Genomic DNA, 20,356 nt, shown 5'->3' with positions numbered 1-20,356 from the left:
AACAAAAACAAACTAAGCAGACAGGTAAATCAGGAATGAAACCACAGAAATGGAGATCACATGGAGAGTTAGCAACAGGGGAGTGGGAGGAGGAGAAGGGGGGAGAAGGTACAGAAAATAAGTAGCATAGACAGTAGATAGAAAATAGATGGGGGGCAAGAATAGCATGGGAAATATAGAATCTAAAGGAATTGAGACACATGGACATAAACTAAAGGGGGTAAGGGTGGGGATGGGGGGGGGGGTGGAGGGGAATGAAGGGGGAGAAATGGGACAACTGTAATGGCGTAATCAATCAAATATATTTATATATTTAAAAATATATTATTGATTGTTATTACAGTTATTTATATATCTTAAATATATTTCATATTAGTTATTTATTTTTAAATATATTTTATTATTAGCTTATATATATTAAATATATTTTGTTATTACTTGTCCCATTCCCCCCTTCATTCCCCTCCACCCTGCATATCCCTCCCCCATTCCCCTTTTTAGTTCATGTCCGTGTGTCAAGTTCTTTAGATTTTATATTTCCCATACTATTCTTGCCCTCCCTCCTATTTTCTACCTACAGCCTATGCTACTTATTCTCTGTACCTTCTCCCCCCTTCTCCTCCTCCCACTCCCCTGTTGCTAACCCTCCATGTGATCTCCATTTCTGTGGTTCCACTCATCTAGCTGTCCTCTTAGTTTGTTTTTGTTTTAGCAAATTGGGACCTTCTGGTGCTGGTTCCTGGGTGGGTGGGCTTGTGTACATTCTAGGACCCTGTGGGTCTCTCCAACAAACCTCTCCTGTGAGGCTGACAGCCTCTCCTGGCACCTCAACCCCTGAAAGTTTTTTTCCAATTGGTGCTTTTAAGCTTTATTTCCCAGTGCTGGGGCCCTGCGTTGCACAGTCTGTCTCACTATCTGCTTTTTCACCTGGTTTATCTGCATGTGAATGTGTGACCATGGTCAGCCAGGTGCCTTGAGTGCCTCTCTGGGTCTGCCCGTTGCCACCCCACACCTGGGATCTACCAACCGCTGCCTGCGCACCTGGGTCAGTCTGGCAGCCACCACTTTTCCCTACTGGGACCCCTCTCCACTGGCTGTTGACTCCATCCCCTCCTACCAGTCTGGATGAATGGTTCATTGTTGTTGGACTTTGGTACAGTTCAATTTTGTCTATTTTGGTTGTGTGTTTGTTTCTGAATCTTTGTTGTCCTTAAATTTGGTTGTGCGAGGAGGTACAGTGTTTCCATCTATGCCTCCATCTTGGCCAGAAGTACTAAATGCCAGGAATGCAATCTTAACCAATTGGTCTGGAATTTTCTGGCTGGTGCCATGAGACCGTCTGTCATGATACATAGAGGTGCTTGATAAATACCTGTGGAATGAATATGATTAATGACAAATGTAGGCAAGGGCCACAGAGGCAGCAAACTGGATGCTGAGTTATAAACACAGGGTTTTTTAAGGTGGACGCAGCAGATCCATTTTGTATTTGAAGCAGCTGCTTTGCAATGCTTTGCCTCTGGTGTTGGCTGTTTCATTTGCCTATGAAGACCTTAGCCCTACCCTCCACCTTTAAAACACTTAAGCATTGTGAGCGCTTTACATTTTTGAGGTGAGCCACTCAGTAAATTTGACCTCCAGGTCTTCGCCAAAGGTTCAGACCTCACTGATATGGTATCTTGTGTAAAAGGCCCAGTTTTCAGGAACATTTATATACAGCAATTCTGCAGGCCTTCCACTGCTTCTAGATTTTCTAAATTATATTCTTGTGTCCCAGAGAGATATAGCATCATCCCCCCTTACCTGTGGGGGTACATTCCAAGACATTTTAGGGGGCCCTCATTTGGCCTCCACAATAACTGAGAGGAAAGAGGACTTCTGTAGGGTAGTCTGGTGGGGGCAGGAACAGGAGCACAGAGGAGCTCTTGCACCCAGTGGCCCAGGGTCAAGGTACAGGTGCATCGTCAGCTGCTGCAAACAAGAGCACATGGAGTAAATCCCAAAGGATGGGAGGGCAAGAACTGCATCTGACTCCAGGCGATCAGCCAGGTCAGGGTAGGAGTGAGACCTTGGGTTTCAGCTCACGTGGAAGAAAACCAGAGCCCACCCAGGAAAGAGAAGGACAAGCACGCAGGTGACTGGCAACTGAGATTTATTTAAACAATGAGTCAACAGAACAGGAAGTGGTATTACAGCCCTAGTAACTGGTTTCTCAACTGTGGAATAGACTGGTCGATGAGGCCTGGCCATCACTCAGGAGACTTGCATATCAACTTCAGGAAGGTCAGTGGCTGCAGCTTCTGGCTCAGCATCAACCTGGAAAAGGTTAGTAAGTGATCTCCTCCAAACCTGAGGGGGGAAAAAAAAACCACACAGCTAAGAGACTCCCAGTGCCAAGGAGAGAAAACACAGAGGTGGGAGAGTGTGACCCCACTGGGCACCAGCCTCCATGCCTGGTCCTGAGCACAGGCCACACCCTGGGTGCTAGCCACACCCCTGAGCACTGCAGTTCTGGTCTCCTGCTTCCTGAGATTTCACCAGGAAACAAGCTAGGTACAAGGCTGTGTTCACTGGTGGTTTTAAAGGTATGAAGCAAGCACCATCAGCCCTGGCCAGTGTGGCTCAGTTGGCTGGAGTGTCATCCCAAAAACCAAAAGGTCATGGGTTTAATTCCCAGTCAGTGCACATGCCTAGGCTGCGGGTTCGGTCATCCCAGTCAGGGTGCAAATGAGAGACAACCAGTCAATGTTTCTCTCCCTTCCCTTCTCTCTAAAATTCACTAAGCATGTTCTTGAAGGAAGAGTAAAAAAAAAAGACAGAAAGCATTGCCAGTTTATGGGCTCTCACTATTAACACCAAGCCTGTCCTTTAAAGGCTGAATTTGGAGCAAATGCAGACATGCTTCTTCACCACACACATATATTGTGGGACATTACGATACCCAGATAAAGTAGGAACTAAAGCCTCCATCATAACAATGTTCAGCATACTGTTACTCTGTAAAACCTAAAATCAACTCAAAATATTAACACACAACCCACACTTCCAAAGTTTGGGAAAGTTAAGTAAATTTGGAAATAGCCTCGTGATGGAATTTCATGAAGCATTCAAGTTCCACTCGGTGAGTTTTTAACAGCAAGAAGGAATACTCATGTTATAATGCTAAGTTGAAAAGATCAGGAATCAAAGTAACACAAATCTATAAATTCAACTCCACTAGAAATGCAGCAAGAGCTAGAAAAACAATGGGAGGAAAAGTTACTAGAGGTTCTGAGGGATGGGCACCCACTTCTCAGAGAGAGTAATTATTTTTTCCTATGTCATACTAAAATTACATTGTTTTGAAAATTTGGAAGAAAATAGCAATATAAAAACCCCACTAAGTGATTTTAGTTTTACCCTCACCTGAGGACATGCCTATTGACTTTTAGAGAGAGGGGAAGGGAAGAAGAGAGAGGGAGAGAAACTTCAATCATTGCCTATCATACAAGTCCCAACAGCAGGGGAACCCACAACCTGGGCATGTGCTCTGATCAGGAATCAAACCCACATTTCAGTTTATGTGATGATGCTCCAATCTACTGAGCCACACTGGCTGGGGCTAATTGTAAGTGATTTTAAATAAAAAACAAACTGAAAAGAAGTTGTGGGCTAGAGAGCACAGCTGAGTAAATTTATAAACTAGTGGGGATGACAAACCCCAGAGGAATGATTCCCTCCATTAGCCTGGAGTCTTCACATGGGGGACAGTCCTTGCCTCTATGGCTGTATATCTTTGGGACACATCTGTAGGAAGCCTGAGGGGCAGCTGCTATGTTCAAGACCATAACCAGGACCTAAGTGGTCTCCACATGGCTGGAGAGATGCCCAAGGGATGACCCTTGAGGAAGAGGGATGAGCCCAGGGCAGCTGTAAGGAGAAACTGGAGCGAGACCAAGGGAACAAAGGATCCATGCTCTCCCCATAGCCCTACTCTGCAGGCTGGGCAATGTCACCCTCATCTAAAGGTATCAGAGGGAGATATTCAACCCACAGTTTCAAGGGTTTGTTACAGGGATGCCATGACATGTGCTTACCCTCTAGTAAACCTGGTTATAAGCTGATTAAAAAGACAGACATTGGTTACTTTTAGTAAGATCATTATTTTAAACTTTCAAAGTTTGTCACCATCCACCCAAGGCAATTCCACAGCAGGTTCTGGTGCAGGGGCTCCACCTGACAGTTTTCCTGCTTTGGTGTACAGAAGATGGGTATGACGGCTAATCCTGGATGCAGTTACGGGCACAAACACACAATGAATGCTCTAGTGCTCTCTGGACTGCAAGTTCAGCTACATCTTGCATCCTTTGCACATCGGAAGTTCCCATTTTTACGCCAGAGCAAAGGTAAAGGCAGGTACCTAGCTCACTTCCCCCTCTGGTCGCCCAGCACAGGCAGTAATGCTTCATGAGCTGCTCCAGAAGCTCCATCTCGTCCAGGAATTCCAGGGCCTCAATTCTGGCAGAACAGCACAGATGTACAATTAAAAATAAGAATGACACGCAGTCACAGACACAAAAAGATGTTCACAACACAGACCACGGGAAGAGAGGCAACAAATAATAGGTAAGTTGTGGTTACATTTTTTTAAAGATTTTATTTATTTATCTTTAGAGGGGAAGGGAAAGACAGAGGGAGAGAAATATCAATGTATGGTTGCCTTTCATGTGTCCCCTTGCTAGGAACTGGCCTGCAACCCAGGCATGTGCCCCTGTCTGATTCGCTGGCCCACGTTCAATCCACTGAGCTACACAAGCCAGGGCATATTTTTATTGAAAAGAAAAAAAGTATGATAAGCAAAATCAAAAGCCAAAGGACAAAATTTTTTAAAAATTGCAATACAAATAACAGAAGTACATTTCCTTGCTGTATAAAGAGCTACTGTACTTCATTAAGAAAAATTTCAAAAACTCATTTAAAAGATGGGTAGGGACTTGGGGGATGGATAAAAAGGTGAAGGGGAATTAGTGGTACAAACATCCAGTTATAAAAACTAAGTAAGTTAAGGAATATACAGCACTGGGAAAACAGTCATGTATATAAATGCTGAATGCCTAAGTTGTATACCTGAAACTTATATATAATGTTTCATGTCAACTATAACTTTTAAAAAGGCAGGTAACACCAGTTCACTGGAAAAGTAAAACAAGAGGTTTTCAATCTCACTTCTGAGAAAAAACATGTACATTTCAATATCTGACACCTTTCCAACTACTGGATGGAAAGAAATCAAACGCTGCAATGCTGTAGCCTCACTCAGCAATTCACTCTGATCATCTACCCTATAAGTGCACACAAATCCATGTTCAAAAACACTCACTGAAGCATCACAGCTGCTATCTATGTAGGGATAACAAAAAGTCCCACAAACCACAAGAGATGGGGGCTAATAAAGCACATTCACACAGGACACTGACAGCCATTTAAAAGAATAGGGTAGGTCTATAAATATTGACATCAACAGCTTCCAAGACACATCATGGCATTTAAAAAAGGAGGTTGTTTTAGTAAATGATGTACACAGATGACTACTATCTATGTAAAGAAAAAGCAGGCACCATAACTCATACATGCATAGAACTTTTGAAAGGTAGACTATTTGGGAAAATACAGAAAAAACTGACAAGGGAATAGATGAACAGTGAGGGTGAGTGAGGTGAGGGTTTTTGATTTTTCTTTATACTAATTTAGCTTTTTAATCATATGCTTGTATAATTTTTCCCAAAATGTATTTTAAATATAAACTTTTAAATGTATGCACAGAGAAACATGCAAATATATGAAATAGCTTTTTAAAATATTTTCTGTCATAGACACACACTGTGGAGAAAAAATTCAGGCATCTTCAAAAGGTATAAAAAACAATAAAATGATCCACAGTCCTACTATTCACAATAGCCAATACTAACACTGTGAAACTGCCTTGTACCCGGGCTGTGTGTGTGAGGGTGCACATTTCCCTATTTGTACACTTGTTCCTGCCTTGGTTTTGCAGGCCCAAAGGTCACATCTGAAGTGAGAATGTCTACTCATAAGAAATTTTGGCTGCTTCCTAACTAACGTTCCCAACTAACCAGAAGACATTCAAGGCGGGCTTCCTAATAACAAGTTCTAGAAGAAACCAGAACCCTAAAAAGGAGGTTATTACCATGTTCAGCTGCCAGAAGATGGCTATTCACGAGAATGTGAACTCCACAAGGAGGCACATCATTGCCCTATTTTGATCAGTTAGTCCCCCTGTGCTTAGAAAGTGTGTGGCACAAAGTACGCACTCAGCACCTGTTAAATCGCTAGTCCTGCTTTATGCACAGTATCTGGCAAAACCCTTGGCAGATGTGGACACATACTATGTGTCATTCACAGAGCTGGGAGGACTGACTGGTCAGCCCGGGGGAGACACACCAGAGCTACTCCACCTCCTCACCCACCTCTGTTGGGGACACATGTTGCTGTCTACAAAAGGCCATAGCAGCACAAGACAGACGACTGCCTAGAAGTTGCTGCCCCATGGCTGATGCCAGTTACAGACTCCTGCGTGGGCATCGAGAAGAGCTGCAAGAATGGTTCCATTACCAATGCCAGACTAGGGCTCTTCAGAAGAGTCATCCTGACATGACGCAAATGAAAACCAGCCTGTGGGAACGGAAAACTCAAGACAAATCCAGAAAGCATTGACCTGCTCATGTGGAGATTGCACAGACCTTCAATGCTTTGACATACAGACTTGAAAAAAAGTGATACTTCTACCAGTAAAGAAGGTGTATGTGTAGAGAAGCAAGACCAAAAATTATTATTATCTTACAAGAGACCAACAGCTATTCCTGTAGGTCCCCAAAGGCAAGAGAAAACACAAAGCAGGAAATACAAATAAGTATTTTTTAAAAGCTGGCAATAACAATGTTGAGATGAATATGGTGTGTGCCTGCCAATGTTTTCTGTAACAGGGAAATTAAACCTAAACAAAATAAAACACAGGACGCCACAACTCATCCACACATGAAAAGGAATAATGTGTACCATTAAACTTAGTGACCTTCAATGTTTTCATAGGTAAATACAATCTGTTAGATTTTTTTAAAAGGAGGGTGATTTACAGACTGTATAATATGAAGCTACTGATTCAAAAAATACAATCTATAAATCAGTAAGTACTTCTCTTTACAGAATCACCCCACTCATGAACCACAGCTCGCTGGAGGGCTTGGGTGCAGACAACATGACTTTACACTTCATGTACTTTTACACTGCTTCAAAATTGTTTTAGAACAAGTGTGTATTTCTGTTATAAAGAGAGCAAAAGTCCATTTAGAGGTCTGCGAGCAGGCTTTTTCTATAAAGCCCTTGAACAATGTCCTCCTCCTCCCACTCCCCAAAACGAGGATCATGCACAATTTCCACTGCAGACACTACTCTGGGAATTTTGCAGGTGTAACTGCTGCTTTTGAAAAGATCACCTGTTTTGGCATAAACCCTATCTCAGCTAATAGCTAACGAGTTACTGTTGTGGTGCTAGGAAGTTTAATCTGTGTGAGCAGGTTAACTTGTTTCAAAATGGGTGTAGTTAGGGTTTTGTTTGTTTCACACTAGTGCACAGACTTAACCTTGCACTCCTGTACCTGCTGACTTCAGTCCGAGGTAATCTGCTGTACAATTCCATCATGTTCACGGCTGATGCTGTTTCCCACCCGTTTGACAGGAGCCGTTCTTTCTGAAACATGTGGTGGAGAGAAATGGAGAACCACAAGGCACTGTCATAATCGCAGACATCTTTAAACACGTGAGAATTTCCTACATGACTCCTCTTTCAAAAGTCCATTTCAGCACCTATCATCTTCCTTATTTTTATTTTCCAGCATTCTATACTGAACACACACTGTTACCTATTTAAATAAGGGCAGAAATGGGAGGTGTCTCTTCAGTCAAAAAATGACATTTTTAAAAAGAGGTGAGACTACTATTGATTCCAAGAGATTCAGGGACATAAAACAGTGTGGACCATGTTTGGATCCTGATTCAAATGCACTAACTCTGAACATTTAAATAATTGTGGACAACTGAACATGAGCTGGATGTTAGATGCTACAAAGGAGTCATTGCCAATTTTAAGATATAATCATAGTATTGTAATTAACCCAGGGGGAAGAAATTCCTATTGGTAGAAGATTTACACTGAAGTATTTATGGGGAAGAAATGATATACTATCTGGGATTTGCCTTAAAATATTTCAAAGACAACACCAATAAAAATTTGGAGGGAATAAACAATATTTACAAAATATTAACTACTGAAGCTGGCTGATGGGACATGGGTGTTTGTTTTACAATTCCTTCCACTTTTCTGTTTAAAAATGCATAATAAAAGGTTAAAATAATAGGGTGTAGTAAGTAAATATGTATTTTTGACACCAAGGTGGGAAAGCAGGCTTGGACTTCCCCAGCTGAACTAGTGGCCTGCAAGGAGCACTAGCCACCTGCACACAGGCCCTCAAGAGGGCTGCTCACATTCTGCTATCAGTGAAGGGCGGACACCCTTTCTTGGCTGGCTAAGGGTACAAGAGGACATCCCAGTCTCTGCTCTCTGACCTGCGACTCTAAGGACTTGCAGGTTTCCACCCCTGCCAGGTCACACTGTCGTCTCCGCAGGTGTTCGATCATGATCTGCCCAAACCGGTCATCCATGTTCACCTGGGAAGGAACAGAACAGCCAGGCACTGCCATAACAGTTTTATTCTTAAATAAGCAAAATAAAATAACATCCTATTTTTAATCAGTCCGTACTGAGGTTTGTTAACACCTGGTGCAGGTAATGGAATCTGTGTGCAGTGTCAACAGTGACACAAAGTGGGGTGGCCCCGGAGGACACCCACTGTACACATAGCCTGTGGCCCCGCTATCAACCCACTGCAGGCGATCTCTCTTGCAGGTGCACCTGTATCGTGTGCACAAAGATGCAAGAATGTCTACTGCAGCATTCTACCGAACAGAATACTCTGGAGAGAACTTAAATGCGTATCATTTGAGGTTAAATTCTGGCATGTTTCATATATATAATGAAATACCATACAGCAGGAGAAACAGGAAAGACATAGATATGAGGAGGGACCCCAAAAATACAAAAATTATTTTCTGGAGGGCGGGCCCCTTGTAGTACAGGGTTCCTCCACTAGGTGGGTGTTCTAGGAACCCATCTGTATCAGTGTACCAGCTGGTAGTATTGTGAGAGGCTGGGTTCAGCTTTGGTGAATTATTTTTGAAGGCTCCTGCAACACATTTGCCCATTTCAAGATAATGCACCTGCCCACACCGCCCTGAGTGTTCAGCAGTTTTTAACCAAATACAGTATGACCCTGTGCCCTACTCTCACTATTCACCTAGTTTTGTCCTGAGTGACTTTGTTTCCCCAGATGAAAAAAGTCCTCACAGCTGAAAACGCTTTGCTAATGGGGAAGAGGTAGAACAAAAAATGGCAAAAGTGCCCTGAATGGTGCAGCTCAGCAGCCTGAGCACCAGCCTGCAAATCAAAAGGTCTCCAGTTCAATTCCCAGTCAGGGCACATGCCTGAGTTGTGGGCCAGTTCCCCAGTTGGGGGCATGTAAGAGGCAACCAATCGATGTTTCTCTCCCTCTCTTTCTCACTTCTTTCCCATCTCTCTAAAAGCAAATATGTAAAATCTTTAAAAAATGGCAGTAGCACATTAAAAGGCATCAGTATTGACAAGTTCAAAAACTACTTTGGGCAGTGGGGGAAAACGTCTCGATAGGTGTACTGCATCAAATGGAGAGTACTTTGAAGGTGAGTGAAGTTTAAACATCTAAGAATACACAGTTTTTAATAAATAAATTTCATTTTTGGGTCCCCCTTTGTACAGATATTAATATAGATAGCAATATGAAAAGACCTCCTAAGATCTAAAAACTCCTGAAAATTAAGGTGTAGAGGAGTGTGCACTGTAATGCCCCATCTGCCTTTAAGAAGAAATCCTCTCTACATTTACACATACAGAAAAATTCTGGAATATGGCAAAGTTGCTTCCCAGGTAAGGGGGCTGAAGTCTGGGGACAAGGACTTACATTTCTTTATCTTATTTTTTGTACTACATGATATGTTTTTATTCTGCTTTTGAATAAAAAAAGTGTATAAAAACCCATAAACCATTATTAAATTCTGTATGTGCCCAAATGCCACAAAACATAATCTTACGCACACTGTTATAGCATATATACAGTTACTTTGTCATATACAAAGTACCAAAAATTCATCACTAACAATATGTAAAACAAATCTCAGGAGTTCGCATATGACAACAAGAACCAGTGCTTTCTCTTTTGGTGGGTGAGTAAGGCTCATGTGGCACGAATGGTCAGGTCACACACTATTCAATCAGGATGGACGCGGTCTAGGAGCACACACTCCATCACTTTATTGCCTGGGCATACATCCTGGCTTGACTTTTCATTGTTGTAAGACTGTGGGCAAGCTGCCTTACTCTCTGTGCTTCAGGCCCCTCAACTGTAATACCTGTAAGTACAAGGACAAGTACTTACCCTGTGGGTTGCTGCAAAATTAAGTTGACATATGTGAAAGTCATAGCATACATAACACCTATACATTGTAAATAAATTCTAGGACTTTGCTGTTATTGTTATCATTATTATAGTTATTGTCCATGTGGTTTTGTCATTTTTAAACTAATTAGGAAGTAATGTAAGGCATGTGAGCAATTATTAAGTGTGAGGAGGCTAATGATTTTGTATTTGTTAGAAAATTATTGAATTAAGTGGTAGGTGGTATCTGAAGCAGTTTGGGGACAGCCATGGACAACATATTAGATGATGGTCCATTCCCAGCCCTGTTCCAAAGTGACAGGATCTCTGGGCAAAATTTACTGATCCACCATCTCCATTTGATGTTGTATAAAATACCGTTGAATAGAGGAATACACGAATGAAGCAAAGTGAATGAAGTAGTACACATCCAAGGCGTGTGGAGACATATGGAAAGCAGAATTCATTTTCCCTAGGTGTGGCATCCTAAGCAAAGACGGGTTCCCAGGATTTATTCACATGAAAAAAGAAAACACCAAGGAGGCCAGCTGCCATTACGTCCACTCCCCAGGAATGAAGACTGAGGCTGAAGACAGTCCCCAGTTAAAGAGAGAGACAGAAGAAATCAGCCAACCAGAAACCACCTGCACAGGAACCTGGACCAGGGGTGGGGGAGACCAAGGTTTAGCCCTAACCTGTCTATAATCACATAACCTTAGGCAAGACCCTGTACTGCTCTTACCTATAATAAAATTTAAAAATAAAATTAACGTGAGACAGACAATAAAATCAGTAAAACTAAAATGAAATAAACAACAAAAATAGCTACCATGTTCCCACCACTGCAACATCTCATCATCTCATGAATTCCCATAATACACCAGAGAGGTAGGCATTCCTTATTCCTTGACGGACAAAGGATGGGGGCTCAGAGATACAAATAATAACCAACGCTTAACAGCCAGGTAATGCTGTAACAACCCTATGAAGCTGGGACTTCTTTATCCTCATTTTTCAGATAAGGAAACAGGCACAGAAATGTTATGCGACTTGCCCAGTTCACACAGCTAGGCAGTCTGTCTCCAGGTCGCGGACTCCCAACCACTAATCGCAAAGCCAGTAATAAGAACTAGGTCTAGAACTAGGTTGTGCCTCAGTTGTTTGGGCATCATCTGCAAACCAAAAGGTCACCAATTTGATTCCAAGTCAGGGCACATGACTGGGTTGCAGGTTTGGTCCCCTGGGGTGCATAGGTAAAGCAACCAACCGATATTTCTCTCCCTCTCTCTCTCTCCCTTCCCCCACTCTCAAAAATAGGGGGAAAAAATTAAAATAAAATAAAATAGCTAGAGCTAGGATTTAGAACAAAGCTGGATAATCCAAAGCTCTAAAACAATCCATCTGCACTAGATCAGAAGAGCAAACCAGCAGCCAGTGCACCAAACTGTGATTTTAGAAATTAGGAAATGTTACTTTAAAATCCTGTATTTCTCACTTCTGAAAAACTGGGAGTTCTGGCAACCGCAGGCTCACATGGAGACAACAGGCTGGAACTGAAGAGTGGCCACTCCCACAAGATGGGATGTGGGTAGTCAGTACCCTAGTCCTCATCACTCCACAGTAGTCACTTGCCAACTTCCTCCACCTGCATCATGTGTCCGCCTCTGAGGGCATTAAGTTTGCTACCCCTACAGTGAAGGCAGATGAAACTCCCTCAATCAAAGGCTTGACCTGAAAGTAACTATTGGGTTGGCCAAAAAGACCCTTACTTTTTTCCCATACAATGGCTCTAGTAGTGCTAAGCTGTCTTTAACTTCATTCAAAACAATTTTGTTAGATTGTATTGTGACATATCAGCGTGCATTTAAAAAAAACAATTGGTGAATTTTTGTGCAGCCATTTTAATATTGAAGATGGAAGAAAATATGAAATATTTTCAGTGTATTATGCTTATTATTTCAAGAAAGGTAAAAACATACTGAAATGCAAACAAAGGTTCCTGCAGCGTATAGAGAAGGTGCCATAACTGATGGAATGTGTCACAAGTGGTTTGGGAAATTTCTTGGTACTATGACATTTTGGCCAAATAATTCCTTGCTGGGCAGCTGTCTTACGCACTGGAACATGTTTAGCAGCACCTCTGGCCTTTGTCTACTAGAAGTCAATAATGGGAGATTAGCTGATATACTCAAAATATCCAAATCAATAAAGTTATTGGTGAAAATTAAGAAAATGTCTTTTATTTTACGGAAAAACTAAATAGATTTTTGGCCAACCCAATACAATGATCAAATAAGAACTCGAAAAACTTTTATAAGGGCCAAAATAGCAGTTCCAAAAACTCTGGCTAAAAGTTTGCAGGAAGTCAACAAGTCAGGAGCAGCAGGACCACTGACATCAACTAACAAATGAGACACATTTGGCCAAAGGCCGAAAGAAGCCAGAGTAGCAGCACGTACAGGCTGCTCAGTGGGAGAGCCGTCCCTGGGCTCCTGTGCAGAACACAAGTTTCCTGTGCTTCCTTTTACCTGTTCGTAGTTTATGAACATGGCGGTCCCAAAACTGTTGGCTGCCCACTTGATTAGGTTTGCAGACTGCTCCGGAGTCATGTAGACCAGCACACATTCCGTTATCAGGAGTGTTGGCAATCTTGAGAGATGAAAATGAGTCACATACGTGTTTTTCATCAGGTTGGGACTCTGGCTGTATACATGTCAGGGTAATGGCAGAGCAGTTTACAGCCCAGGAAAACCAGAAGCACTTAGCAAGCACATGATCAATCAGCACAGTAACATATGTGTGACACCATCACATCCCAAAGATTTATACTGCACAAAGGTTGAGTCATGAGCAATGGCTGCCTGGCTTGTGAAAATGTGTTAAATGGCTACAGATTCTCCCCAACCCTGCATCCACACCATGGCAATACCAAACTACAGGTTCCACCACTCAAGAGGGGGACATCATATTCTTCCCTTGGAATCTGGGTCAGTCATGTGACCCACTTTGCCAATGAACAGGAGCAAACAAGAAGCCTGCTGATCACTGCACAGGGGTGTTTGCTCTCCTGCTACACTGGCAACCTAAAACTACCATGCAAGTGATCCCAAACTAGCTTCATAGGAGAGGCGGCCCCCGGCATGAACAAGACAGACCATGTGACAGTGAGTCAGCCCCCAGCTGACCTGCCCTTTGTGTGTGCGTGCCCACATGTATATGGGCACACACACAAGTGAACCCCCGGGCATATCAACTGAGTTCTGCCTCCCAGCAGAGGAACCACCCAGCTACACCCAGCCCAAACTGTCACTTCAAGTCCCCAAGCAACTAAATTACGAGCTGTCTGAAACCTCTTCAGTTTGGAAAAATTTGATACACATGACGAGATGACTGGTACAATGCAGAAATACTGATATTTACTAAATAGAATGTAGTTCTTCTTATATAAGCTGATACCATGATGAACTGAAAACATGAACAGTCTTCAAGAGTAAAAGATAGAAACTGTACTTGAACAACAATTAAATTTTTAAAAAGATATTTTAAAAAAGAAATTACATTATATTTAGGATCCATTCTTGTTTACCAGACCCAAATTACTGAACAAATTAGGAAAAGCAACAAACTCCTTCAGAAATACCGAAAAGTCTTAATTCTTATAAGGGAACACAGACACAAAGACATTTTTAAACAAGCAAACAAACAAACAAACAAACAAGAAACCCCACTCCTATTCAATAACAAGCAGGAGCAGTCACATCAAAACCCAGATTCCAAGATGCAGGGTGAAGCTCCAGGCTTCCTGTATCAGCTTTAAACATCTACTACTAATCATCACTCACTAACTTGCTCAAGAAAAGCAGTTGTGGCCTTCAACAATAAGACCCATCTGCTAAAGAACACACTACATCTTGCAATCTGTGAATCATTTTGAGGGTTCCCCAAAGGGGAAGAAAAGGCAGATGGGTATGTAAATCTTAATAACAACTTGGCTGATGATTCTAGGCTAAACACATAAACAAGAACTTCAAAATGTAGACAGCCATCACCACATAAATGAAATATTTGTCAGGAAGATCAAGATTTAATTCCCTATACTTCCCTCTCCTCTGTCACCCAAAGCTCACCTGTATTTGCAGCTGTTCCTACTCCCCTTTCTCCCCTCTCAGAAGAATGAGGATCTTTCCTTTCCACTGAAGGACACTTAGCCTCAGTCCATGCTCTACAGCCCCCTTCCCTTTCCAGCAATGACCCCCCTAGTTGCTAAATTCTTTAATAATCCGCTAATGATTTTTGCCTTTGTTGGGGACCACTCTGTGGTTTTGGAGACTGCAGCCTTATGAGAGCAAGCCCTGAAAGGGGCTAGTAAGTCTTTCTTGGTAAAAACACAGGTGGCAGGCATGACCCAACTCTTAATACTAAGGGTTCCCGTGGAAATCAGGCCTGAAATGTACATTTTGCCTCTGAAGCCTGCTCCAGCTAGCAGAGCCCAGTTGATATAAACCAGATGTTTAAGTTCAAGGCATAAGGAGGAAACTCCTTACCTCATGAAACACATCTGAAAGACCATCTGGCGTCAGCATGTCTCATAGACTCTGACCTATGACAAATCTCAGTGTTCCTTCAATTGTTATCTTTAAATAATACCTGTTTTTGTATGACTATAGCCTTTTGACATTAATGAGCTATGCATATATGCTGTATACACTACATATACCATTCCCAATAAAAGCCATTTGGGGAGAAGGGCTCACAGTATTCCCCACTAGAGGGAATTGCCACCCCCTTTCCCACCAGAACAACAAGATTGTGTCTGGGACTACTTATTTCTCATCTGCAGCACCCAGGACAGCTCTGCTGAATGGAGTTCCTCCCACATGCCTTCATTTTCTTCAAAATAATGTTCTCTTGACCTTATCCCCTCAAGCCTCTTCCTTAAATTTTTCAAATATTCTTGAAAGTGTCATCTTCACCTATAGTAGATCATGTAGACATGTTCTTATCTCCCACTAACTCTTTAATTCCAATCTAATTATGATCAGCATCACTATGCTAAAATCACACATCTCATTCCCCTCCTCTGTGTCCCAAAGGCCCTAACTCTCCAAAATTTGGTGTGAGCCCTTCTCCTCCACTTTAAAAATACTTCTGTGAAGTATGTATGTAATCATGAAAATATAGTATTTGGGGAATCTGATTTTATATAGTTGGTAACACACTAAATATATTACTCTGCAACATATTTTTTATCCAACTTTTTGAGCTCTCTCCATCCTGACCTAGGTCATGAACTGTAAAGGTTATTCATTCACTCCCCTCCTGATGGACCTTTAGATTGTGTCCAATTTTCTGCTACTAAAAATGGTGGCTGCAATGAACATCCACCTTGTGCATACATGCAGGGGACATACCTGAATGTGGAGCTACTATATCATGTTACCCACATCTGCAATCTTACCAGATATTTCCAGACTATTCCTCACCATGGTTGTACTGAGTTTACTTCCACCAGTGGTGTGTAACCATTCCTTTTACCCTGTCATCTTGCCAACAGTTAATATTGCAAGATTTACACATTTTTGCCAACTTGATGGGAGTAAAATGAAATTTCATCTGATCATTACTGTGGTCTCTTACCCCTTTTCCGTAATATTCAATTTCACTTTTGAGCTACCTAGTCTTTTTTTGTCCATTTGCCTATGAGACTTTTTTCTTTTTTCATAGTGGCTATTCTTCATATATTTTGGATGCTAATCCTTTATATGTTCCAACTGTATGTTGCTATGTTGCAACTGTATGTTGCTTGAACGAATTATCTTCTCTCAAGCTTTGTTTATATTACACATCAGTACTATATTTTACAAAAGCAATACAGGTCATTCTGATGTGAAACAGACTTGAGAAACACTGCTTCTAAAAAACTCAGAAAGTTACTTGAGGCAGCAATGAAATGAAGCATGGGACATGCGTTATCATGCTGCACTGCCAACTGGCCTTGTCTCATGTTAGCATGAAACCAAAAATGTGTAAGAAGTAAAAAAAAAACTCACTGTGTATTCATGTTACATTTCTTTAGTTTCTCTTCCAGGTCAGATAAATCTCGAAGATCTGCTCCAATAATGGCATATCTCTTTGAATCCAACATGTGTCCATCTGCAAATACAAGGAGATAATTTCAACAGAAATTAATCAAGAAGAGATTATATGCCAACGAATATGGCTTCTTCAAAATTAAATGTATTGTTTTTCTCCATTATAAGAATATACGCTCATTATTTTTAAAATTCAGTAAGAAAAGTGGAATTAACTAAAATCATATTTCCCAAAAATACCTACCCATGTTTTGGTGTATAGCACTCCAGCCTTTTCCCTGAAGTGCTTAAGCTCACATACTCAACACAAACACTGTCCCCCTGCATGTGTCTTTCTCTTTCTCAGCACATACACACTTCACACAGAAAAAGAAAACAGGGCCACTTAATACTTATTTTGAAAAATGCTTTTCCTACTTAAAAGTGATTTCATGGTGTTCTGCTGAGTGAATGAAACAGCTGGCTGAGCCAATCCCTCACTACCGGATGTGGTATTTCCAAGTTGCCTCTGTCTTGGGCACTGGGATGAACATCCTGTATATGTATTATGAAGCACCCATCTAATTATTTCTTTAAAATAAGTAGAGAGTAACCTGTGTGATATATATACCCAGGGATGTTCCTACAGTGTGTAAGACGGAGATGTTTTTTAAGGGTATAACCTAAAGATCTAATGCAAAGTATATCAACACTGACACCCATACTGTACTATAATCATCAAACTTGCTAAGAGGCTAGATCTTAATTATGCTAACCACTAAAAGGAAATGATGATAATGTGATGTGACAGAGGTACCAATCATCACAATGGCAGTAATACTACAATAAATAAATGTGTCAAATTAACAGGCACACCTGGAGCTTACACAGTGTTGTATGTCAAATATATTTCAATAAAAAAGTAGGTGGCTAGAAGGGGAATGAGGAGGTTAAAGATTAAGCCTATTTTACATTGGTATTGATTGGCAGGCTGCTCCCTCAATGGTATGCCAATTTGTAAGATACTATGTTCAAAAGGAAATAATTTATGATCTGAACTATTTGCAAATAAAATAACACTTGCTTTAAAAGTATTCCAACAGAGGCTGGATGGCACCAATGGTTTTCAAGCTGTGGCTGTATCAGAACCACACACATTAATGGGCTCCACCCCCACAGTTTCTGATGCGGACCTTTCAAAATGTAGAGATTTGCATTTCTGACAAGTTCCCAGATGGTGCTGATGCTGCTCATCTGGGACTTCACTCTCAGAACCCCTGGTACAGATGACTGGCAATAGTGAACAGCAGGTGAAGGGTTCATGATGGAGTTTCAACAATCTAATCAGAATTTCTGTGTATACCTGAAATTTTTTTCAGTTAAAGTTAAAAAGGAGATTTATGAAAAAGAAAACTGACTATTTACCCAAAGCATCGCTCAACTTCCTCAAGGGTACAAATCAGGGAAGGAGTTGGAACATCCAACAGCCATCCTGTGTCACGGCTGGTAACTCAGATTCTCCTGGCTTTGAGGACCCACAGCAAACAATGTGGAAAAAGGTAAAGCTCAGCACAGAAGCAGGTTCTCTCTTATTATCTTGATGACCCCAACTGGCTGATTCCACTACACTTAGCCACACACCATAAGCTAAAAGAAACATCTCCCAGGAACCTACTGGGTGTTAGGAAAGCACCCAAGAACAAGTGGGAAAACCCAAGTCAGCCCCCAGCGACACAGTGCCCGAGTCAGGAAAAGATTATAAAGAACAGGAATGCATCTGTCTGCCGCACTATGAAGTCAAATGATTCCCAAACGCCTATGTGCCTTCTTATAAATAACATACATATTAGTAATAAGCATATTTTTAAAAAGATTTTATTTATATATTTTTAGAGAAGGGAAGGAAGGGAGAGAGGGACAGAAACATCAATGTGTGAGAGATACATTGATCGGTTGCCTCCTGTACACCCCCAACTGTGGACCTGGCCCACAACCCAAGCATGTGTCCTGCCTGACAGGGAATTGAACCGGAGACCTTTTGGTTTGCAGGCTGTCACTCAATCCACTGATCCATACCAGCCAGGACAATAATAAGCATATTTAATGTAAGTTTTCTATGCCTAACAACAACAAAACCCACAGAATTTTGAAGCATGAAGTTCAGAGGAGACATGTCTTACCAGAGATTTGGAGCTACAGATAGCTCATAAAGTAGAAATGTGCACTGTTATGATTACTCTTAAAAATTGAGCACAAGGTACAGAGGAGATGGAGGTGTCGGTGACCTGAGGTACTCCTGGTCATGGCCCAGCCATATCCACAGCATGCTGGCATGTCACCTAGGAAATGCTGAAGGAGATGGGCCAAGTCACATTAACAATAGACTCTGATGATTCCAACAGTGTTGGGGAGTGCCCTGCCTGGTTTCAGAAGCTATAACCCCCAATAGCTAAGGCTGAGTTAAAAGACCTTAGGACCATAAGCCACTAAGGAGATAAAACTTATCCTCCCAGCAGGGGGACAGCCCCTGCCCCCTTTACTTCACTCTGCTTGGCCCCTGGAGGATGGCTGGTTAGTCAATGATGTGTAAGATTCCTCAAGAAAGGAACCTAGGACCAGCACAGCAGCTAAGGGGCCATCAGGGAAGGACCTAGGGGACTGTGGAAAAGGGAAAGAAGATCCTCATCCCTTGGCTTTGTCATAGCCTAAATCCTCATTCTATCTGTAAAAAGTCTCCTAATCTCTTGGCTGCCTGCATCCCCCATCTGATTCAGGACTGGAACAATGCCAAAGCAGGGTGCAGCCCTATGCCAGAATGGGTGCTTCCCAATGGGGGGAGAGGGGGAGCATTGATCAGGCCTAAGAAAGAGGCTCTTCACAGGATATTAGGCCTAAGGCATAATATCCTGTGAAACCTGCTTTGCTCAATTTAAATGTTAAGGATCCAAGCACAAAATAAGTCCGTTTCCTAAAGTTTTATGGCCCTTTGGCATCACTCTACCTATCTGACCCTGAATCAGAGTAAGCCCTTACAGGTCTTTGAAAGTTATCTGTTCCTTGATCACTACTGCCTGACAACGACTGATGAGCTCTATGTATACACCCTGTATTCCTATGCAAACTAAACCCGATAAAAGCCCAGGAAAAGAGGTGCTCGAGGCTCTTCTCCTCAGAGAGACTGGCAACCTTTCCTCCCCAAGCAGATCACGTCTTTGTAGATTTACTCTCATCCACGGCAGCGGCCAGGAGGGCTCTGCAGGACGGAGCTCCCCCATACAACAGCACAAACTCCATAATTCTTGTGCCACACTGAAGTTGGGGCTACTCAAGCTGTGCAAAGAGGTCCATTACCTGACCTCCCAGGATGCCTTTCCCTCACTATGCAAGGAGCCGAGTTTCAAAGGCGTTTTACTATTCCAGGAAAATAAGCCATCTCAGCATGCAAAGTTATATAACATTTGAAAATAGCAGAACATCCTTTCAGCCTATCAGACGGGAGAAATTTTACTTTTTTTACTTTATTTATTTTTATTGTCCATCATAACTTTACTGGGTCTCTCCCCTAAAGACAGATAATGATATGCATATATGCCTTCAGCATTAAAACCATGAGATAGGTTTCTGTAGCATACAGAGATTCCTGGGGAGCTGCCAAGATGATCCCGGGCACTTAAGACACCCAGACTGGAATGGTGCTTCCGT

At 42.0% G+C, this 20,356-nt stretch overlaps 1 protein-coding gene across 2 annotated transcripts in view; it reads right to left on the bottom strand.

Annotated features, from left to right (window-relative positions):
- Positions 1-2,135: 2,135 nt before the first annotated feature.
- Positions 2,136-20,356, bottom strand: part of LCMT1 (leucine carboxyl methyltransferase 1) — a 62,077-nt gene continuing 43,856 nt past the window's right edge. Inside the window, exons 6-11 of one of the 2 annotated variants that reach the window (XM_037127423.2) lie at positions 16,634-16,736; positions 13,112-13,286; positions 8,623-8,724; positions 7,656-7,747; positions 4,400-4,497; positions 2,136-2,349 (exon numbers count right to left, since the gene is read on the bottom strand). In XM_037127423.2, the coding sequence (XP_036983318.2) occupies positions 2,327-2,349; positions 4,400-4,497; positions 7,656-7,747; positions 8,623-8,724; positions 13,112-13,286; positions 16,634-16,736 (593 nt within the window). In that variant the 3' untranslated portion in view covers positions 2,136-2,326. The remainder of the gene's footprint in view (positions 2,350-4,399; positions 4,498-7,655; positions 7,748-8,622; positions 8,725-13,111; positions 13,287-16,633; positions 16,737-20,356) is intronic. The other variant, XM_037127424.2, reaches the window with a different exon arrangement.

The sequence above is a fragment of the Artibeus jamaicensis genome, unplaced genomic scaffold (genome assembly GCF_021234435.1).
Source record: "Artibeus jamaicensis isolate MK-2021 breed Jamaican fruit bat unplaced genomic scaffold, CSHL_Jam_final contig_700, whole genome shotgun sequence".
NCBI classification, from domain to species: Eukaryota; Metazoa; Chordata; class Mammalia; order Chiroptera; family Phyllostomidae; genus Artibeus; species Artibeus jamaicensis.
This window is presented reverse-complemented; position numbering and strand designations above follow the sequence as displayed.